Source organism: Grammomys surdaster, unplaced genomic scaffold (assembly GCF_004785775.1).
Source record: "Grammomys surdaster isolate TR1022 unplaced genomic scaffold, NIH_TR_1.0 128, whole genome shotgun sequence".
NCBI lineage: Eukaryota > Metazoa > Chordata > Mammalia > Rodentia > Muridae > Grammomys > Grammomys surdaster.
Genome location: NW_021604586.1, coordinates 6,750,503 through 6,773,408, shown reverse-complemented (window position 1 = coordinate 6,773,408; position 22,906 = coordinate 6,750,503). Strand labels below are relative to the sequence as shown.

At 51.8% G+C, this 22,906-nt stretch overlaps 1 protein-coding gene and 1 non-coding gene across 3 annotated transcripts in view; one reads left to right on the top strand and one right to left on the bottom strand.

Annotated features, from left to right (window-relative positions):
- Positions 1-1,924: 1,924 nt before the first annotated feature.
- Acsf3 (acyl-CoA synthetase family member 3) overlaps positions 1,925-22,906 on the bottom strand; it is a 41,725-nt gene continuing 20,743 nt past the window's right edge. For both annotated transcript variants that reach the window (XM_028753640.1, XM_028753639.1), the window contains exons 7-10: positions 16,332-16,458; positions 6,756-6,890; positions 6,217-6,328; positions 1,925-2,379 (exon numbers count right to left, since the gene is read on the bottom strand). In XM_028753640.1, the coding sequence (XP_028609473.1) occupies positions 2,238-2,379; positions 6,217-6,328; positions 6,756-6,890; positions 16,332-16,458 (516 nt within the window). In that variant the 3' untranslated portion in view covers positions 1,925-2,237. The remainder of the gene's footprint in view (positions 2,380-6,216; positions 6,329-6,755; positions 6,891-16,331; positions 16,459-22,906) is intronic.
- On the top strand, positions 19,133-19,253 carry LOC114609527. The gene has a single exon (XR_003709545.1). It is a non-coding gene; the product is annotated as a small nucleolar RNA SNORA72 (small nucleolar RNA).

Here is a 22,906-nt window from a genome sequence, read left to right as displayed (position 1 = left end):
CCAACACTGAGGGCCAGGGTCCCAGGTATCGGGGAAGTGAGTCTTCTTGGATGTTGGAAAGTTCTACAAGGGCCATGAGTCCCCAACACTGCACCCACAGGAGTGTGACAAGTGTGACAATGGATGTTTCCCATTCTGGAATGTGATGCTATGTCTAGAAAACAGTCAAGCAACAGTGGCTTTGAAAACACCATACAGAGAATGGCAAGAATGTCTGTGTGTGTGTGTGTGACACGTGTGTGATATGTGTGTCTGTGTGATGTGTCTCTGTGATTGTGTGTCTGTGACATGTGTGTGATGTGTGTGTGTATGACTGTGTGTGTGATGTGTCTGTGTGTGATGTGTGATTGTGTCTGTGATTGTGTCTGCATGTGTGTCTGTGATTGTGTGATGTGTGTGTCTATGTGCACACTCACGCAGATCTCCGGTGGTGAGGCTGACTTTCCTCTCCACTCTGCAGAGCTGCCTGAGCTAGTGCGGCTCCAGTTTCAGGCTTACACAATGGTTCCATGACATCTTACCTTTCGCTATGCTGGGCCCCATCAGGGCTCCAGACACCTGCATTACCACTGAGGATGTGGGGGCTACAAGGATCTTCGCCCTGCTGTCTTCTCAGGCTCAGTTTACCAGGAGAGCGCAGAGTTGCTCTCTGTCTCCCAGGAGCACGAGGCTTCCCTGTGAAGGAAGACCTTGATGTGCTGGCCAAGAGCCAACAGAGTAGGTGTGCACAGCACGGGTGTCTCCTCCCATGATGCCGTGAGGATGCCTTTCTTGAAATGTAAGGACTGAGATCTGGGCTGGCCTATGACACCTGCTTTGGAAGGTGGGCTCCAGGTGCAGTTGGCTGCGGCAGCGGTGACACTGAAGGCAGTCAGAGAGCCAGGGATGGCGAGGGAAATTTAAGAGCTGCTGGGAGGAGACCAGCCTAAGTGTCAGCAGCTCCTATGGCCATGGCCTAGGCAGAGTGACCTCTGACCTGGGGAAACCATTCACCATGGCTCACTTAGGCTCAACACACAGAAGTCAACCTTGCTTAGGGCATGGATGTGGCTGAGAGCTGACCTTACATCCCACCATTCCTGAGACTGTTTTGTACTGACCTCGAGTCCAGGGTCTTGGGCTCAGTAGCAGATGTGTTTTCTTTAGTGAGATGGTCCAACACAGGGTGACACTGCATATGGTCACTCCCACAGACTGCACTGGGATTCTCTGGAAGTCCTGCCCTTGGGGATCACCACAATGGACTGGCTTCAGGAAGGCCCAGATATCTGACAGGACCTTAGGCATTCTGGTTTCTGGAGCCAGAGCATTTTCCTTTCTACAGATTAATAGTCCAGTCTAACCTGGGGCTCCACCAGGCCTTGTGGCAATGTCAGAGGCCCCATCACTTGATGCCTGCAGATTGCTGAGGGCCATGTGTGGACACAGGGCTATCATTAACACAGCTGTCAGTAGCCCCAAGGGGGTGGGGAGAGACAGACAGACAAACACAAAGAGACAGACACAGAGAGCTGTATCTCCACATGGCCTGAGAGCACATAACCATGGATGAGTCTGAGCTGGCAGGACATCTAAGGTCTGTGGGCTGGAAGACTGAGGTCAGGGAAGCTTTCAGGAGCAGAGCAGGAAGAGGTTTGAGAAGAAGACATCAAAGGGGACACAGAAGACCAGAAAGACACCAAACTGGGGAGAGACAAGGTTAGGGAAGAGAAGCTTCAGAGCCATTTGGGGATGGCCCTGGGTGGCTACAGGACTTCAAGTGTTCTACTGCACACACAGCAGTTCCAGGCCGATAGTCCCAGCAGCAGGAATCCTGGTCTGGGGGCTGTAGGCTCCACCCAGTGCTATTCAGCGTCCTACGTGAGCCAGGAGCTGTGACGGCTGCAGGAAGTGTGCACGCAGACACGCGACTCGGTCACAGGTCGTAGTTGGGAATCACGGACATGCATTGTGTCTTTATTTCATCTCTTCTCACTGTCCCCTCTAACTCTCTGGGGTCTGCCCTCAGGAGAGGCAGCAGCCTCGGGCACTGGAGAGCTGGCCACACACTGGACCACCGAGGACACAGCCAGCGGTCAGGGTCACCTGAGCTCGACAATCAGCCTGGGTTGGGGAAACTCACTCGATGATTCATCCTAGTGGATTTGGTTTCGGTCAACCTGATTGCATGGGAGAGGGTTCCATCTGAGGGTCTCTGGAGCTGCTCCGAGGCCCACCCAGCACACGATTGCTGCTCTCTAGCCTTGGGCTGGCTGGCTCCTGTCGTGAGGGTAGAACTGCTGGAGGAGATCCTTCTTGTTCACCTTGCCCATCTGGTTCCGTGGGATCTCCTCCACCAGCAAGAGCTCCGAGGGCACAGCGTAGGGTGCCAGGACACCTCTGCAGAGACAAGCATAGCCTGAGAGAACAGCATGCCACCCCTGAGAAATGTAGGCATCTGATATACCCAGAAGCCATTGTGGTCACACCCTGACTGTGACAGATGGCAACAGGACCGTCATCTTCCCTCTTGCTTCCTGCAAAGTCAGGTTGGAAGCAGCAGTGACGTGGGTAAGGACACACTTAGAGGAGGGAACAGAGGAAAGGGAAGAAAGCGAGCCCTTTGCTCTCCTCAGCCAGCCTGGTCTCTTCTTGTCCTGGGTATAACTGACCACAGGCTTGCCTGCTGTCATTCCCTCCAAAGGGAATGAGCTGGCACAGGGGAATGGCTCCTGTAGGTGGCAAGCATGGTCAACTACACACAAAGCTTCTGGGTACCACTAGAATTTAATCAGAAGGGAGGCACAGGTGGGCGCCCTGTGTTATCTTTCCTTCCTGTTTTTGGTAGGGAAAGGCTGTGGTTCTGTTCTGAGGCTCAGACGGCACTGACAGGGATGTGAGTCCTACAGATGTTCCCCTGCTCCGTGGCACGGACAACCAATCAGAGATCACGTGGAAGGCCTGGGGCAGAATCCATGCCTGCCCCCAAGTTCCATGGACTTTACCCAGGGCTCTAAGTGACACCCTCAGGAATCTATAGGCGTTTTAACTTTAGATACAACTTCCAGCCTTCTATGTCACACGTGTTCCTACCTGAGCCTGAGAGCCGGTGACTCTGGTGTGACTGCTCAGATCTCCCAGCAGAGCTGTCGGGGGCACCGTGGGTGGCACTTGAGCCTTGCTTCTCCAGCCACCGTGGACTGTGTCCTTTGATCTGGGTGGACTGGCCTCATTCCCTATGACTTTATCCCAAGAGATCCCAGCCCCTCCCCTTCCTAGCTTGTGGTCCCCATTCTTCCTGGTACCCCCATCTTTTTCCTCTTGTCCTGTTCCGTTTACCTGGCCTGTGTATTTCTATGTGTAGAAACTAAACTGGGCAGGTTTTTACAGGAAGGGCCAGTGCAGTGTGATGTGGGGACTGGGTACAAACCTCTACAACTGGCTCAAGTGGCTGGCTGGCACTCAGCCCCAGACAGAAGCACAGCATGCCCACTGCCTGGACTCCCTGCCCCATCATAAGTAACAGACACATGAGCTTCCAGATGAGCTGTATGTCTGGGTGGGACTGGAAGACGTGGGAGTGGGCTCTTGCCCCTGAACACAGGAGGAAATGTCCAGTCTCGATTGCAGTGGTCCTCAGAGCCCCTCCCTCAGCTCGGGAATGTTCCTTCTCTGGTACTGCTAGAGTCTCTGCAAGTGACACCAGCATCTAGAAATGCATGTTCTCTGTCTACTGATGACAGCATGGCTTTCACTCTGTAAACGTGCCGCACCACATGGCTGGATTTCTGAATGCTTAACCTCCCGTCTCTGGTGTAAGTGCCACACGATCATGATGTGTTGGCTCTTTTGTGAATAGGACCTAATTTCTAGCATTTGGTTAAGCATTTTGTGTCTGTCTGACAGGAAACTGGTCTGGGTTTCTTGTCTGGTTTCGGTAGTAGGGTCGAGGGTGCCATGAAGTCAGGTGGGAGTGTCCCTCCTAACTGGAATGGACTCGTATGCACTTTGGGGAGTGTCCCCTGAGTGCTTTGGGCCTGGCATTTGCCTTGTGGTTTTTTTTAAAGCTGGGATTCAGCTTCATAGACACAGAACTCTTCAGCCCTGGCTCTTGGATTAGTTCTGGTAATTTACAGACGTCACAGGTACTACCAGCTACAAGGAGGACACACTCAGGTCTGTGTGGACCTCCTGATGATCATTGGGCTGCTGTGAGGTGTAGGCTGTACCTCATAGCAGGTGGAAAACACAGGTGGATGACACAGGTGGAAAACACAGGTGGAAAACACAGGTGGAAAACACAGGTGGACACAGTGACACCTGTGTTCTCTTTGCTCCTTCCTGAATCTCCTTGTTCTCATTTTAGCCCAGGCTGGCCTTGAACTTGCTATGTAGCCAAGACTGAGTACTTAAGGCCCAGACCTGTGCCACTTCCCTTCCAGTCAACATGGAGAAAATTTGTTGTTAGTGTCTTCTCCAGACAGTCTCCTTCTGGAACTCGTATTAGCCAACTACAACCTCAGGACAAACACTCTACTCTCTCCCCTTCCCACCACGCCTCCAATGGAGTCTGGACAACAGAGTTGTCCTGTGGCCTGAGACAACAGGGTCACCAGCAGCAAGCAGTATCCACCAAGATGGACCTGGCCATCATACGGGTGAGGATCTCCTGGGCCACATGGCCCTTGCAGATATCCCCAGAGGAGGAACACCAGGGAGCTTAGACACTCTTCTCTGAGGACTGGGTAGGGCTGGGGTCCCCTCAGGTCCCCAAACACAAGAAACAACTGATGGGAAGGCTACCCACTGTGGGGACAAAATCTACGGGGCCACAATTCCCTTAGGACCACTCTGCGATGCTTGGTGGCCTCCTTGCAGAGGAGGAGCTCCAGGGAGCTTAGACACTGTTCCTCTTCTACCCAGCTATAGCTCCCCGCGTGGTCTAACCTCAGCCCCTCATTTTCAGGTCTTCGATACTCACCATGAGCCTGAATACCCAAGCAAGGACTTCAGCGGCAGACACGGGCCCTGAGGGGAAGCACTCAGAGTGCAGGAGCCACCAACTTGTGCCACGGACACAGGTCACGGCCTGAGGGATTCAGGCCAATGTGGGACCTCTGTCCAACAACTGCAGTGGCTCTCAGCAGAGAATGCCTGGTGTTTTTCTTCTCAAAAAAGTAATTGTTTAATCAAAGCAGCAACCGGCCAAGCAGACTGTTGCCTTTGCTAAGCTATGGAGCTCCAACTGTGATTTTGCGAATCCAGGGGAATCGGTAATTGCCCAGCTGTGTGGCCCTGATGAAACAAGGACTCCTGCTGCGTGCAAAGTCTCGTCGGACGAGCCAAAAATAGTCCTACGCTGAGAGAAGGCGAGTCGGAGTGGGCGGTGGGGGCAGGAGGAGACAGCCAAGTGGAGGGAACTCAGATTTAAAGAAGGAACCTGAAGGTGTCTGCACAGCGGAAGGATATCGGAAATTGCCAGGGGCTCAGATGAGAGAAACTGGAGTCTACCACAAACAACATAGGGGGCAAAAACACCAGCACAGTATGGTGGCCATAGTGGCACACACCTTTAATCCCAGCACTTGGGAAGCAGAGGCAGGCAGATCTCTGAGTTGGAGGCCATCCTACAGAGAGAGTTCCAGGGCTACACAGAGAAACCCTGTCTCACCTCCTTCCACCCCCCAAAAACCCAAGATAAGCATCTCCAGGATCCAGAGAGAATAAGCCCCTGGGTTAAGGAGGGAGCTGTGGGTATAGGCCTAGGCATTCCTAAGCTCTGAAGGCCCCACAGTAAGATATGAGACACGTAGGCCACCCTCAGGGCTGCAGGGCCCAGGCTGTTCTGTGGCTGGTGGTGCAAGTTTGGCAGGATAGGGAGGGTTACTTAATGCAGCACTGGATTGTCAGGCACTTTCTGGGGGTCCTCAGCCTCTAAATGATTTGGGCTTTATAAATTGATACCAGGATATCTGCTTCTGTCTCAGGAACAGAGTATTACTGCCTCCCAGCTTGGTTTGCAGTAGAGGCCCTTCTACTGCCAGGTCTACATTTACTGAGGGAAGAGACAAAACTACCTGTGGGTCACACTGCTAGGCTTTTCAACTTCATCCTCCCCTCTTCCAGAATCCAGAATGGTCCGCCCAGCCTCCCAGCTCCAGGACAGGCCCTTCTGTCCCCAATTCCAAATGGTTCCCTTACATACCCTAGAGCCCAGGACAGTCCCTTTAGCCCTACCTGGCCCACTCCTTGAGCTCCCTGTGGGACAGTGAGTGTCCTTCTTGAAGAGCTACCACAGCTGTGACCCGCTGGCCCCATGTCATATCCGGAACTCCAATCACAGCGACATCTGAGGACAGCAGAACAGGTTGGAGATGCCTGGGAAGGTCCTGATGACCACAGCAAGCTGAACAGCAGGCAGGAATGTGTGGAGATGCCAGGCAGTTAGCTGCAGTGCCTGTGCCCAAGCCCCTGGAGCAAGACCTGTGGGAATGCCCCTCCTTGGAGTGGAGAGCGTCTCAGGGGCTCAGCCTGCTCCTGCTTGGGCTGTAGAGCAGCTGTGCATTCTGGCCAGGCCTGCAGGGCACTCTAGTGCAGCAGGGGGCAGCTTGGGATTGCCATCGTGGTACTGTGTGCAGGGGACAGAGGGAGCATAGAGACACTTCACAGAATCCCTGCTAGCAGGTGGAAGAGGACCCTTAACAGTCTAGACTTTAACAGAGGAGGCACTATGTGTTGGGGCCAGTGCTCTAAGCCTGAGGTCACCATCCACTCACCTGTGATGCTGGGGTGGGCCAGCAGGTGCCGCTCGATCTCCAGGGCGCTGACTTTATAGCCTCCAGTCTTGATGATGTCCACTGACGTACGCCCTCGGATCCAGTACCTATCATCCTTGAACACAGCGGTGTCTCCTGGAAGAGGAGTTTCTGTGACAGCTCTGGACAATCTGGTCACAGGAGACTTCAGTTCTCCCGATTATCACCCTCAAGAGCCCCTGGGGACCACGTGCACATGTGCGTCCCACCATTCCCACTGTCCAGGCCCACCTCCAGTAGAGGCTAGCTCCACCGGCATGTGTCCTTCTCCGTTCCTCTGGCATTGGCACGCAGCCTTACAGCCAGCAGGGGAGGGTGGAGCCCACCAGAATCCATGGCATGCTGGGAACCTACTGGGCCACCGGATTCTAGAAATATCTTGAAGTTGAGCCACCATGGACTATGTTCCTGTCAGAGCAATCAGAAACAGGGTGCAAAAGACAGCAGCCAACAGTTTGCGGCCTCTGACCCTGACCTCTGCCTCACACAGACACATGCAGGGTACCGTCTCACGCTGCCCCACCCCTGTCCACAGCCGCTGTCATCCTACTGGGGGTGGGTCATTCTCAGCTCCTCCAACAGGGGGATGCCCTGTGGAAAATGTCTTCCTGCTCTCCTGCCCTTGATCCTCACCAGTCCCAGATAGCCACAGTGTCTTTTTCCTAAGCGGACTGACTGCCCCACTTGCTCTTCCCACACAGGAGTGTGGGGCCCGGCGAGCCTGTCATGCCCCACAGAAGCACTGCAGCGCCAGGAGCAGGAGCCGAGCTGAAGCACAAGGCTGTATTTCCGGCTGAGTCTTCCTGCTGCACGGTGGCGTGCGTGTGTGTGCGCACGCATGTGTGTGTGTTTGTGTGTGTATGCGTGTGTGTGCGTGTGTGTATGTGTGTGCGCATGTGTGTGTGTATGTGTATATGTGTGTGTGTATGTGTGTATGTATGTGTGTGCGCGCATGTGTGTATATATGTGTGTGTATGTATGTGTGTGTGAGTGTGTATGTGTGTATATGTGTATGTGTGTGTGTATGTATGTTTGTGTGTGAGTGTGTATGTGTGTGCACAGTAGTGCCGGTGTGTGTCCATGCACACACATTTGCATGATTATGGCAGTGTGTAGGCATGCAGATGTCAGCAGCAGCCCTGACAGCAGTGCTGAGGCCTCACTGTCTGTTCACATGCTCCCTGCACTCCCTGTGGGTTATTAGCTGGAATAAATCATAAATATTTCATTATCCATCATGCGGTCCGACACGGGAAGGCACCATCCATCACCTCACTACTCCCTGGGACTTGCAGTGCAGGGCACACTCTAGTCTATTAAACAAGATGGATGGGTGGCCTGGATGAGCTCAGGGCTTATTTATGGAAGAGAGGGAAGAGGCTGGTCCCTGAAGCAAGGACTGGCACTGGGTAGTTCTCTCTTGTGTGGCAGCTCTGTGTGTGGCAGGTGGCAAAAGAGCTGGATGGGTAACCTCAGCCTAGACCAGGACAGGCCTTGGGCAATACTGACAGAAGGGAAAGGACCCAGGTGTGGCCTACGGGGTATACATGACTTGTCCTGAGTCCTAAGGGACCCCCTATCTATGGGGTACACATGACTTGTCCACTGAGGGTCCCGACAGGAAGCTCTGATGCTGCTCCCATGGGCCTCCACTCACTCACTGTAAGCTATAGCACAGCTGAGCCACTGCCCTGCCCTGAACGTGGCTTCTTTTTGGTACTGCAGGAGATACCATACTGCCCACTGCAAAGCTCCACGCCCTCTCCCCATGCCCCGTGCTGTTAAGTTTCATCTGGTGAGAGCCCTTGGGATACGGAATTTTGTGGGTTCTTGATTTGGGGCCATGCCCTGTGCTGCTCCTTTCTCTCTTGAGGAAAGATCTAGGCACCGCTGGGCACAGTCTGCTCTCTAGGCAGACCCTGCTTCACACTGCCAGTGCCTGAGGACTGGCTCTTGCTTGTGATACACAGAGTCATAGGTCATGCATTTGGGGAAGTCAAGAGCAATTGCTCCCGGAGGAGGAGAGGCTGTGGGTCAGGGCATATGGCCAGCTCTCTGTGCAGAGGGCAGGGGTGAGGGGAGAAGGTGAGGCCAGCTCTCTGTGCAGAGGGCAGGGGTGAGGGGAGAAGGTGAGGCCAGCTCTCTGTGCAGAAGGCAGGGGTGAGGGGAGAAGGTAAGGCCAGCTCTCTGTGAAGAAGGCAGGGGTGAGGGGGAGAAGGTGTGGCCAGCAGCAATGGCCCTGGAGGTGCAGAGTGCTTTCTCCACACAACCGCTTGCCATGGAACACTGAGTGCACTCGGGACAGCAGCTCTTCAGAGCCACCTAAGCATGGCGACATGCCTCATGCATGAGCATGTAGGACTGTCACAGTCCACGGCCTGGGGACAATGTAGGAAGACGGGTATCAGTGTCTGTCCCCCTTAGTGTCCCCTCTGTGGCTGGAAGGTACTTATGTCAGCAGTACTGGGAGGAAGGAGTTGAGAACTGTGCACCTGGTTATGGTTTACCTTCAAACCTCCTTGACGTGCCAGCCTCTCTAAGCTTGCAATGTGTTATCTCACGATCTGTCTATAGAACAACTCTGTAACTAATAAAGGCCACACCCAGGTTTTCCCTCTGCCCAATTCCATGCTGCTTATAGCTCATGATTTCCTACAGCTGGGAAGACCTCAACCTCACTGTGCCCTCACAATGCTGACCACAGAGTCTGAGCCACTGGGGGTGTGCTTAGCCTTCATCAACCTTGCCCTTGCAGACAGGCTGTATAAATCTCTCTAGCTGGTGCCTGTTCCCAGGTGATGGGCAGGATGAGAGTGTGCTGGGCTTTTGCTCCACTCAGATGTCAACACACAAAGCACTGGTAGCCCAGGCTTCCATCTCTACTTGGATGACTGGATTCCATTCTCCTGAATAGTCATGTGCACGGCAGAGCCTGATGCAGGGCAAGGAGCTGAGGTCTGCCATCAGCACCTCCACCAGAGCACGGGCCACGTCTTCTGCAGGTTGGTACAGCAGCAGTTCCATGGCTCCAGCCATATTTTTGCTCTTGGCACTGTCTGAGTCTTGAGGAACCCATTCTCTCTGGCCCACTGGGTGTCGTTGTCCTTCAAATGCTTGAAGGGCCAGCACAGCATGCTGATGCCAAGGTCTGGCAAGCTGCAGGGAACTGTGAGCTGTGAGCCACATGGCCTCAGGTGGAGGGAGAGCCTGGGTGTGGTCTCCATGGTGTCCACAGAGTGGTTTCTGTGGACAGACCACTAGGTCACACATCACAAGCTTAGAAAAGAGAGCAAGTTGAGGAGGCTTGAAGTTAAGTTTATAACCAGAGGCTCAATTCTTAACTCCTTCCTCCTAATAATGCTGCTGACACAGGTACTTCCAGCCAGAGGCAACAGCAAGTATTCAAGGGGACACTTGGGGCAGTGAATGTCCTCACAAAAACAAAGATTCAGAATTCAGGGTGCATGAGAGTGCACTGGAGGGGACCCTGATGCTGGTGCTCCAATGGTGACAGGCAGTATCCAGTCTTCCCATGGCCAGCCAGCTACACAGGCTGAGCTGTTTTTGCTCCGGGGCACTGAGCTGGGTCCTTACTTGTCATGTGGCAGAACATCGGTGTCACCATACAAGAACTATTCTAGATGTGCCCTTCGGTCTCACTATGCTGGGTTCTAGGCTATCTCCAGGGACTGAAAGAAGGAACTACTACCTTGGTTTTCCTGTGAGGGTGCGTTCTGCTCGTAATACCCACAAAGCAGGAGCAGGGGCAGGGGCCATACCCTTTTTAGACCACCAGGCCCCCTGCCAGGGAGGAAGGGGATGTTACCGGCAGAAGGCTGGACTTGGCATCAGCATGGCAGAGGAGGCTAACAGACTGGCATGAGGCTAAGGGCCATCTTCCACAACTGCAGCCTAACTCTGTCAGGCTACCTCAATGGCAAGTGGTTTCTACACGGGGGGCACCAGGAGGCTGGCTCTTTCTGGTCAGGCTACCTTGCTCTGTGTCCTACAGCAGAACCCTCACTCTGTCTGTGCCAATGAGGAGAAGGCTTCCTGTTGCCTCAGGAGAAAGCCCAGGAGGCCCCAGGATCCCGAGGCCCTCAGGATTCTGCTACCTGGGATCTCTAGCACAGTCTTCCTCATGTGAGGGGGGCACTCAGTGCCTTCCTCCTGGCATTAGCATGCCTTTGCCTGCCATCCCTCCCCTCTTGCATGCTCCCAGGCTAGGACCTTCATAGGAAATTCCCTGGAGGTCACAGTCTCCAGCAGCCTCCTGATATTCTACTGTCTTGAGACAATTCCTTAGAAATTCACCTACTTTGTGACTTTTGACTTGTTAGTGTGAGGCCATTTTGGCCTCCAGCTTGTCCTGGCCTGTTCAGTACAACCTCATTACCAAGGGCCAATGTAATTAAAGACAGGGAAGCCAGGGCAAACAGGCAAGGAAGAGGCTCTGAGCAGCTGAGATACCAGGCTGCTGGGAGTTAAAGACGGAGTCTTCATTCTGAAATGTACATCAAACAAGTTAAGTAACTTTTACTTTTATAACCACATATTTGTCAGAAGGCATTGATCTGGATTTAGCCTCCTTGGTCTGACCTGATGTGTGTACCGAGGGGATTTTGTTCCGACAGAAACAGCATGCAATCAATAAAATCTTATTACATGGATTTATGCACTACTTTCAAACCCAGTGCTAGTTCATGTGTCTGCCTTAAACTGTAATTGAAAATAAATCTGCGATACTCGGATTCTGGTTTCTGGATGCAAGAATGGAGAGGGCAGTGCCTTCTGAGGGGCCTTGTCAGGGACGCTGCACATCACCTCCCATGGTCTCTCTGCTCTGGCTAGGGACCCTTCAAACAACAGCACAGCAGCCGCTGAGGGCTGCTGGTCTGGCGCGGTGCCAGGCATCCACAGGCAGCTGCAGGATGACATCCTACACTTGGGATTCTGGTTCTCAAGGCTGTGGGGACCCAGGACCACATGCCCTCTGGCTTGTCTCAGCTGCCACAGTCCTGTCTCCCAGCACTGTCAATTCCACCTGGGCCTCTCTTGTCTGACAGAGGACGTGGCTGAGGTGGGGACGGGGAGGGTAGCATGACCCTAACCGAGGGTGTGCCTGTGGCAGAAGGGAGCCAGCTGTCACTGGCACCGAAGCAGAAAGCCTCTGAGACCTGAGCCTGGGGGCCAGGATCTAGAGAGGCACGAGAAGGAGCAGGACATAAAAGCAAAACAGACATGATAATGTCCCAGGATCCTAAGCCTCACCAAAAGCTGCCTGGGAGAGTGGCAGACCAAGCACAGCTAGGAACCCCAAAGACAAAATCAACAATAGTTTATTTGTTTGATTTTAAAGGCATAAATCTTAAATCAGGGAGAAGAAAGAAGAAATTATATTTCAGCAGTTGAATGCCAGAAAGCAGACAGGCAGTGGTCAAGAACTGTAGAACTTGGAGGAGCTCCACAGGGCAAAGAAAGAATGCAGTGTCCATTACTGCGGGCCTCGGGCTCTACATGCTCTGAGAAGGGCAGATCCTCAGGAAGGACTAGAGGGGCCTGAGCCCTACAGACCCTGGCCTCTCGAGCACAAGCAGGCAGTATCCACCAGCCCGAGCTTAGCAGAGCAAATACTGCGTGTGGACTGAGCAGGTGGTGGGAACTATCTTTGGGAGTGAGGTCCACCAGAGGATGGCAGGATGTGAGGAACCAAGTGGCAACAACAGCTCATCCTCTGTGAATGGGGGTCAGCATCCCTGAACCCACCAGCAAGACTGAGGGGAGCAGATGGGAGGGGCGTGGTTGTTTCCACACTCACAGTACTCTGGAGTCTTGGGTCTTCTGGGCTATGGTTGGGCTGGCTGGGCTGTGAAGGTCTAAGCCATGGATAGACACATAACTCGAATTTAAAAAGCTTGCAAACTCCTGCCTGGAACATTGTTCCTCATTGTGCAGGAACAACCCAGGGACACAGACTGCTAGCACTCACACCATCCTGGCACCAGGGGGATGAGGCCACCGTCCTGCAGACCTGGCCTGTTTCATCCACATGTAGCGCCTGAGGTCAAGGACTTGCCGTTGGGAGCAAAGCACAGGCTGGTGGGTGCCCTCCTTCCCTGTGCCCGCTGGTCAGGAAGGTGCTGATGCTCTCCCAACCTCCCAGGGGACAGTCACACAGCAAGGCAAGAGCCGGAAGTGCAGCCGTCAGAAACGGAGACCCACACATGCCTCCACTGGCTGTGACAACGATCAACAGCATACAGTTTATGGGAAGACTATTAATCAATGGACAATTGATTAAAAACTAATGATAGCCTTTAGAGGTTGCACTGGAGAAGCCACTCAGCAGAGCTAAGGAGACTCCCAGCAGCACTTGGTACACACAGAGAGCAGAGGAGAAGGGGAGGCTTCTGCTCAAATGGCAGTGCGATTAGGGATATTCACTTCCCTGCCTGCCTCTTCTGGCCAACACGGGTTACGTGGTGGGTGGTGGACAACACCATTACCAGGGTGGCCTCTTCCCCTTCTTCTACATGTCTCATGTCCCCATGGAAACCCAAGTTGGGGACAGCACAGCCTGTCTGGAGGATTCCAACTCCCCAGAACGCCCAGTGCCTTTGGGGTCTTGTTAACTCCTGCCCTCCCTGCTGGTGCCTTGCTCTCTCCACGGCAGAGCTCAACACAAACTGCCCACCATGTGTAATTACTGTGGCATGAAGGCAAGGCTGGCTCCCAGCCCAGATCTTGGCTGATTGCAGTCCTGCAGGCAGACAAGCAGCCTCTGCCTATCACACAGGGGGTTCATAGGTCATGACTCACGCGCTACCATTCCTATGGAGGGTACCGGTGAAGGTCAACAGGTTACATCTGAAAACCATTCACAGCCATGTGTTTAAGAAACTTTGCAGCCTGGGCCCTCCGAAAGCACACGATGGCCTGGTGTAGATCAACAGGGAAGGGCAAAGTCCCCAAAGCCAGCCACACACACAGACCACAACAGAGCCCCAACAGACAGGCACACACGAAGCAGGGCACAGATCTGAAGGTGGGACTGCAGGACATGGTAGGCTTGTTCTGGAAGAGCAAAGGCATTTATCACTCCTTCCCTGTGGCTTAGAAGTTGCGGTGACTTTCCTGAGACCAGGATTCTGTTCTCTCAGGAGCACCACAGCTGGCTGCCCCCTTGCAGGCTTATTGGTAATCTACCTGTTTCCTGTGCACAGTAATGAATTGACTCAGAGCGCCGAGATTCCATCCACTCTGCTGTAGGGACCTGGAGGACCAGCTCTTTAGCTCTGGCTGTCCTCAGGTGGTCCCAGGAGAGTTCCTGTTTCCTATCACCTGCCAAGGACAGCCTAACTCCAGACCCCAGGCTCACCACGACTGCCTGCCTGCGGCCCAAACTCCAGGCAGGCCATGGGTTCTAAACAGTTTGCTGGAAGTCACAGAGTTAGGGGGACTAATTCTGGTAGCAAGGGAGGCCTCGGCTCCTTTCTGAGTAGCCACCGACCCTGTGAGCTCCTCTACTTATTCTCTGGGCCAAGAAGAATCGCAGAAAGGAAGGTGGAGATCCTCCTCTCATCTTGACCCGGACGGCCTGGGAGAGGGCGTGGAAGAGCTCTTCCCAAGGGCCTGGGCAGCCTTTCTCCAGCTTACACTTCAATCCGCGTGGCAGGAGGGACAGCTAGGGAAAGGGTTAAGTTTAATTTATCCTGATTTCTACTTAATATCATGCTCTCCTCGTAGGAGCGGCAGCTGCGAGCTGATTGCGCGCTCTCATTATGCAGCCTGTATCGCTAATGGCCTGTGACAAAGGCTTGCCAGCTCCCGGCCTCACCCCCGAGAGCCAATTAAACACACACACTCCCTTCCTGTTTGCAGCACGTTACAATGAAATTAAACTGAATTTCAAAATCGTTTTCTCCTGAAGACATCTCTTTACAATAATTAATGCATGCTATTCCTTTTCAGCAGAAAGGCCCACCCGGAGCGCTCACTGTCCACGTGGCTCCTGCTGCACCCCAGGGCTCCGTGAGTCCCAACATCAGTAAAACCTATAGGGCTTGCTCCGTGTTTCTAAAGGGAGGAACACAGCCTTTTATCCAAACCTAAACATAAAAGAAGGTGACCACAAAGCAAGTTGGGATCCCGCAGGGACTGTGCAGAAGGCGAAGGTGGAGGGGCCTGCCACACGTGGGGTTCACTCAAAAGCAGGGTTTCCTAAATACTGCACTGGAGGGACAATAGTGGGAGGTTTGTTTCCCCCAGATAGCTGGCATTAACCAGGATGTTTACAGAGAGAGCACTGGGGAGCCGTGTGTTATATGCTTACCGCTTTCCATCCCTGATCTACTGATACAATCACCACAGAATCACATCAGGTTCTCCAACACCGAGCTGGTGAGACCCTGCAACAGTGGTGCCTGAAGAACCAGCAGGGCATGCCCAGGAGCTTGTGAGTCTCCACTTGTGGACCCTGGGCATTCCCTGGAGGTGCTGGATTGATGCCCCCACTGAGCTAGAGTATATTGGCCCAAGGTAGCCAGGACAACACGTTTCTGGGCTGACCAGACTGAGGTCACATCTGGCAAACTTATAAATTGCCTCCTCCTTACTTACAGACCCCACGTCTCTCAGATGAGCCACAGTACCCACCTGGGGCACATGGCCCCCACAAGGCTTTGCTCCCCAAAAGAACATGGTCAAAACCGCCTCTCTTACATGGGCCAGGATGTCACATGAGAAACAGGCCTTTCTTTTTGAAAAGTATTACCTTAAGAACTAGAAAAGAAAGCATATACACAAAACATTAGAAATCTAGAAGGGCAAAAAGGAAAAGCAACCAGAAGGCTGACGTCCTGAGGTCAGTGTCTCACGTGCTGGTGATGAACTTCAGGAAAACCACACCAGCAGACGGACAAAGCCGCATAGCCAGCAACTCCAGCACAGCCACAGTGTCCTTAGGACACGATTCCCACAAGATAAGGAGGGGCTCAGGAGGACTGACGCTCAGAGGTCACAGTCCATACAGTGTGCCTCTCAGCCTGCACGAGCCTCCTGCCCTCACCCAGGAGCCCCACAGGCCACACAGAGGAGACCAAACTTGGATATGCAACCTAAACCAGACCAAATCACGGTAAATGAACCTGCTTCTGACCCACGGTGGGGAGGGGGATTTACAGAGCAAGAGGATGGCTGTGTGGACAGGAAGAGCAGGGTACCCAAGAGAACAGGGGGGCCTGACCTCCGGGGCGGTAGGACCACAATCATGGCATCAGCAAGGCTTTGGCAACGTGGCCAGCTGGCAGGGCAGTGCGAATGCTATGTCTGGAGGACAGGGCTCCAGGCTCCTTTTAGAGCAATCGCCTCAGACCCTCTCCAGTAGCTGGCAAGAGGCACTCAAAAGGGTGTCAAACAGCAGCCTCCAACCGCTTCCGCCTTCAGTGGGAGGTTCTGGAATGCACAGGCTGAGAGACCAACACAGACCAGACCCTCCTCCACCGCAGTCCCCTCTGCCACTTCAGAGTTTTGTCCTACCTGTTCTGAACCAGCCATCCGAAGTGAAAGCACTTTTCGTTTCTTCGGGCTTATCCCAGTATTCTCGAAACACGGAGGCTCCCCTAACTAGCAGCTCCCCTTCCTTTTCCTCAAACCCTGGGGTCACCTGCAGAAAGGAGGAGAGACATGCAGGTCAGAGGAGGGCAGCACTGGGGTCTCCTCTGCTCCTGTACCCCACTGTTGACCCAGGCAGGTGGCTTCCAACTCCACCACAGATCAAATGGTGTTTTTTTTTGTTTTTGTTTTTTGTTTTTTGAAACCAGATAGTTGGAAATCTTTAGAACTTATGATCTTCAATGGGTGGACCTCAGTCACGCATGAGCCTGGGATCCTCCTCTGTCCTTGTCCTGAAGTTGAGGCCAGTGCCTGTCCACTCTTAAAAACTGTTCCTGAATCCCACTTCTGCATACTTCTCAGAAGCTGTGAAACATTTACCAGCACTACCCAAGCAGCTGGCAGCACCCTGACTCTGGACAGCAATAGCTTTGTTCAGAGTAACCAACCAAGGGAATGAATTCCTGGATGTCAAGTAGACCCTGTGGCCACTCTGGCACTGTCATGGACACGATATGTCTTTACCATGGGGCTTCTGTTTGTGGTCACGCTGTATAAACTGGCTGTGTAATATCAGCACATACACTTGCACCTCAGATACAACGCCTGAGGGCAGTGGTGAATGATTGGCCTTGCTGCCTAACAAGTCTCAATCCACACTCCTCATTGTTTTTAAGAGCGCCAGCCTTCTGCTCTTTCTCTTGAGGCATGGTTCTGTAGCCAGGCTGGCCTAGAACTCACGATGTACCGTGACACACACTGGTGGGTGAAGGAGCCTGCTGACAAATCTGATGACCTGAGCTTCAACCTTGGAATACTCTGCAGGAGATTACCACTCCACAAGCTGTCCTCTGACCTCCACATCTATGTTGTGTCACACACACATGCGTACATGCATATGTGCACACACACACACGCACACACACGCACACACTCACACACACACGCACACACTCTCACACACACACGCACACACACGCACACACACGCACAAGTATGCCCACTTTCCTGCCTCTATGAGACACAGTGATGCAAATCCTAATTGGAGGAACTGCAAGAAAAATAAATGAATTAAAATTTGAAAAGAAGAAATAGAAGGGCTGCTATCTGCAAAAGACTCGACATGTATGAAATTCCCAATATATTACAGACTCAAGTCAAACAATGTCCTTGGACTAGCGGGTGAACTTAGCCAGGTTACTAGAGGATGCAGCATGCCCGCCCAGAGCTAGCGGTGCTGCTACAGACTATCAACGAACAACTAGAAACCAGCACGTGCACACACTTGGTTATCTGAAACAGAAGATAAAGAAAAGGAAAAGAGGAAAGAGAAGAAACATTTGAGTATGTCCAACAAATCATGACAGCACCTGCTTGCTGAAGATGGCGCACACAAAGGCAGGTCAGATCTAAGTGAACAGAAAGACACACCATGTTCATGGATTGGGAATTAGTAATTGTTAATTCTTCCTCCAGTGATGTACAGGTGTGATATAATTCCAATTAAGAACCCCAAATGACTCTTTGTAGATACAGACAAGCTGGTTCTTGGGCTGAGGGGCTGGGAAGATGGTTCAGTGGACAAGTCCTTGCCATGCAAAAGCCAAGTGTGGTTCTGTGTATCTGTAATGCAAGCATGTGGCCATGTGTATCTGTAATGCAAGCATGTGGCCATGTGTATCTGTAATGCAAGCATGTGGCCATGTGTATCTGTAATGTAAGCATGTGGCCATGTGTATCTGTAATGTAAGCATGTGGCCATGTGTATCTGTAATGTAAGCATGTGGCCATGTGTATCTGTAATGTAAGCATGTGGCCATGTGTATCTGTAATGCAAGCATGTGGCCATGTGTATCTGTAATGTAAGCATGTGGCCATGTGTATCTGTAATGTAAGCATGTGGCCATGTGTATCTGTAATGCAAGCATGTGGCCATGTGTATCTGTAATGTAAGCATGCCACAAGATGAGAGACGGAGACAGGAGGGTTCTTGCAGGTTCAAGGGCCAGCTATCTTGCTATAAATGGTAGTGAACAAGAAGTCCTGCAAGGTGGAGACAAGGACCAACACCTGAGGTATTCCTCTGCTCTCCACATGCATGTAATGGCATGTGCATGCCCCCCCATACACAAATAAAAAAACTGGTATGTGCAGGATTGTAGGGAGTAATAGTTCAGTGGCAGAGCACTTGCTGAGAAGGTACAGGCCCTGAATTTGATCCCCAGCACTGTGAAACTTAAATTCAAAAGTTGACATTTGTAGTTAAAGTAACTGAAAGCAAAGGGTTAAGCTGCTGGAGTCATACAACACTTTTAAGACACTGTAATGTCAAAGGCATGAAGGTGGCATGGTGGTGGCAGTGCCCAATCTGCTCAAGCACGTGTAACTGACGTTCACCAAGGCTGCAAAGGCAAGCTAATGAGGGATGTTGTCTTTTCACTAGATAGAGTTGACCAGCTGGATAACCATGTACAAAAGCAATAATAGTAACGTCTTCATATACTAGGCAAGATTCATCTCAGACACACCACAGACTTAACCCCAAGTCAGGCTTTCAGAAGAAAACCTAAGGAAGATTCTTTTAGTTCACAGACAGGCCAACTCAAAGTTTAAGTCATGAAAAAAATAAAAAAAGCAGGCTTGACCAAATTACAAACTTGGATCTATAAAACACAGAATTAGAAAACAGTCCATAGAACAGAAAATTGGCAAACCATGCATCCACACAGAACTCTTAAAATGAGTCTGTAATGATCAGGTCAGGCTAAACATCACCCCAAGCAAACCACACATGTGCCCCAGACCGAGTTCTTTCCCTAGGTCTGGTTTTCAAATGCTGGGACAAAGCAGGTAAAAGGAAACAACAGAAACACACCCCTAACGTTCAGAAACAGCTCCTAAAAGAGTCTGAAGCCCAGGGCTGACTCTGCGGCAGATAGGTGGGTGTCTGTGATGACCAAGGACACCTTAGCCACTAGAGCTAAGCATGTGCTAGGAGCGTAGTGCTGGATGCTGCCAGCATCCAGAGTGATGTCAGGAGCAGATTCCAAACACCAGAACAGACAGAGTCTGTCGGTGGTGGGATGTGAAGCAGGTCCACCCCTCCAGGGGCCGTTTGAGAAGTCCCCACATACGCTACATCATATACCAGTGGCCCTTCCAGGATGCGTCATATACCAGTGGCCCCTCCAGGCATTGACCTTACAGACAGAGATCCTTAGTTACAGAAGAAAACCTCGAAATTAACATTTATCAAAAGTACTCATCAAGACACAAGTCTGGAAACAACTTGTGTTGGTCAATTTTTTTTTTTTTTTGCTGCTGTGACAAGTTTCTAAGAGAACAACTAAGGGACAAAGGAATTATTCTGCCTCAGGGTTTCCGAGGCTTCATTTCTGGACCTGTGATGAGGCATCCCAGCGGAAGCTGAGTGGAGCAGGGCTGTCCACCTTATGGTGACCAGGAAGCAGAGAGGGAGGAACTGGGAGAGCTCACTCACCCTTAGTGATTCATTTCCCCCAAACTGGCTCTATCTCCCAATAATGCCACCCTGCCAAGATTCCATCAGAGGCTAAATCTACTGATTTGATCAGAGACCTCGGGGTCCACCAACTTTCTAAAGCCCGTCTGCTGTCTTCCAACCCCCAACAGATTCTTCTGAAGATACCTCAGACTCAAATCACCACACAAAACAAATGTCTCATAAACAGCAATTAGTGAACACCCACCGCCTGGAACATCACTTCGCACCAAAAAAAGGAGCACACATCACCTCTGGATGTGTTCAGGCTCTGTTTCCAATGTGACTCCCCAGGGTTCTACCACGTGATGTCTGGGAGGACTTGAATGGAGAGCAGGGCTCAGTGCTGGAAGGAACCTCTCTCCGTGGTAGAGGCTCTGGGCACCGCTGCTGTACTCTACAGACATAGTAACCCCATAGCATGGTCATTTCAGGCCTCTTACCTCCTCCCACCCACCCCGCCAGGCGTCCTCACTCTGTCTTCAGATCCACACAACCCATTAATGCCATCCGACTAGTCACCAGCTGTGTTGTGGCACCAGGAGTCAACCCTGACACCTCTCAGTGGGCAGCTACCTTACTACACCCCACCCTCCCTCTCAGATCCCCCCTAGGGACTGCGCTGAGTTCTAACATCCCAGAGCAGCTTTTCCAGTCATGTGACTTAGCCCAGCTTGATAGTAACCATCACCTGTGTAAAGCTCACTGCATGGGTTCTGTTCGACTGGAACAGAATAATGCACACGGCTAACTCAGTAACAGAAGGCTCGGCTCCACACAGGAACACTGTACTCCTGTGGCTAGAAAGCCAATCAGCGTAACCCTCCCACGTGCGACTTTAGGATCTAGTGAGAACTCAAACATGGTGAAGCCAGGCTCCCTCCACAGCCAGCTATACAAGGACAGCTGAAGACCCCTGCCCCACACAGCAAGTCAGTGCCCGGCTCATGCGGTGGGCAGGCAGGATCTTTAACCAGGGCATCACTTTGAACCTTAACTTCAGCTTCCATACAGTAAGAAACAGAAACATGTATTCCCAGGCAAGCGGCATGAACTAGAAGCATACCAGCTTATTAACCCCGAGACACATGTCTGCCCTTCCCCCAGTCTCAGCAGGCTGCATTTCTGGAACCTGGCTGTGGCTCATCTACCGTGACAAGCTGAGTTTTGAAACATACATACGACGGGCTCCTGAGGATGTGCAGTGCCATCCCACTGGTACCACACCAGCTTTCCTGAGACCAGCAGCTATCTCAGCATCAGCACCCAGGGTCCTAGGACACTGGCTCCCAAGACTCTCAGTTCAATCCTGCTTAAAACCCAGCCAAACCTCTCCCCAGGCACCTCGAACAGGTTCACCATGTCTGAGGTCATGGAGACAGACGCCTACCAATCCTGACTGAACTCAAAGCACACCCAGCTATGGCATCACAACAGGACCAGGCTTGGCAGGCACCACAAGAAACAAATCCTCCACTCCTGGGAAAGGAGCTGGATTCCCTCAAATCCCCAGGCTTTAGTTACCACCAAGGTCTTCTCTCCCCCTAGATCTGCTTGTGATCCCACATGCGAAGTCACGGGCATGAGCCTTCAGTGCCCGGCTCACCTCACTCACGGATACCCTCCAGTACCACCCATGTTTTCCCCAAATGACAGCTCATCTCCCTTTTTTGAGATCAGGTTTCATCATGCAGCCCAGACTGACTTGGAATTCATAATGTGACTACCTCAGACTCCTGAGTGCTGGGCTTATAGGCACGCGCTGACATCCCCGGTACGCTCCCCTTAAAAGGCCGAATGGTCCTCACATTCCACTGTGCATGCTGGGTGCACAATGCATGCTGGTCTCTTAACTGATGCTATTCACTGGCTATTATGAAGTGCTGCAGCACACACGGCACAGCCTGTCCCATTACGACCTCCCATGTACCTGCACAGGGACTGTGGGAGCTTGTCCTTCCTCTTGTCCCTGTTCTGATAGCCCTCCATACTATATTCCATGATGACTATGATATACTAACTTATGTTCCCATGGTAAGCTCAGGTCCCCTCTCTATGTCCGCCCCATGACCTTTTGTCTTCTGATGGCTGCCATTCTAACAGAGATTACCCACATTTATTTTGGCCTACGCTTGGATTTCCTTGACAATTGGTGATATTAGTATTTTCAACACACTTGTTGACCATTTTGTGAGAAGTGTCTAGGTCTCCCGCCCTTTTCAATGGCTGGCTTATTTCCTTGGCAGCAGAGTTCCTTCTGGATTTCAGATGCTAGTTCTTACCAGATGCATGGTTTGAAGGGATTTCCTCCCATTCTGTGACCTTTTATAGATTTTTCTTGGCCAGAAGCTTTCTAAATTAACCCGATCCCAGAAACTGATTTTTGCTTTTGTCTGCTATGTTCCTGAAGTTTTATCCAAACACCTCTGCCTAAAGCACTGTGGCCGATCCTTCTGTCTTCTGTACTGTCCAAGTTGCTGGTACTACATTTAAGAATCCTTGACTTGGAATTGGTTCTTTTATACAGTCAGGTTTTGTTGTATATTTGTTTTTGAGTCAGAATCTCAGCTAGTGACTCAGACTTGCCTAGAACACACTGAACATGCCCAGGCTAGCCTCAAACACATACCCCTTGTGCCTGCATCTCATAAGCGCTGTGATGTCAGCAGGCAGGACCCCCAACTCTGTTCTTGTCTTTCTGTATCTGGGCATTTGGTTTTCTCAACATTCATTGATGAGACAGCCTTCTTCGTTAAATGTCTTCTTGGAACTTTAAAAAATTTGAACCACCCGGCTACAGACTGACTTCTCATCCTCTGTTCCGTTGTGCTGGTCCACATGTATGTCTCTTCTTGGTGGCAATGCTGTGTCCCTGTGGTTAGTGGTCTTTGGTAGCTTTAAAGGCGGGTAGCTGAAGACCCACAGCTTTGTTCTTCTGGCTAAAGAGGCTTTGGTTACTCAGGATCATTTGTGGTTCTAT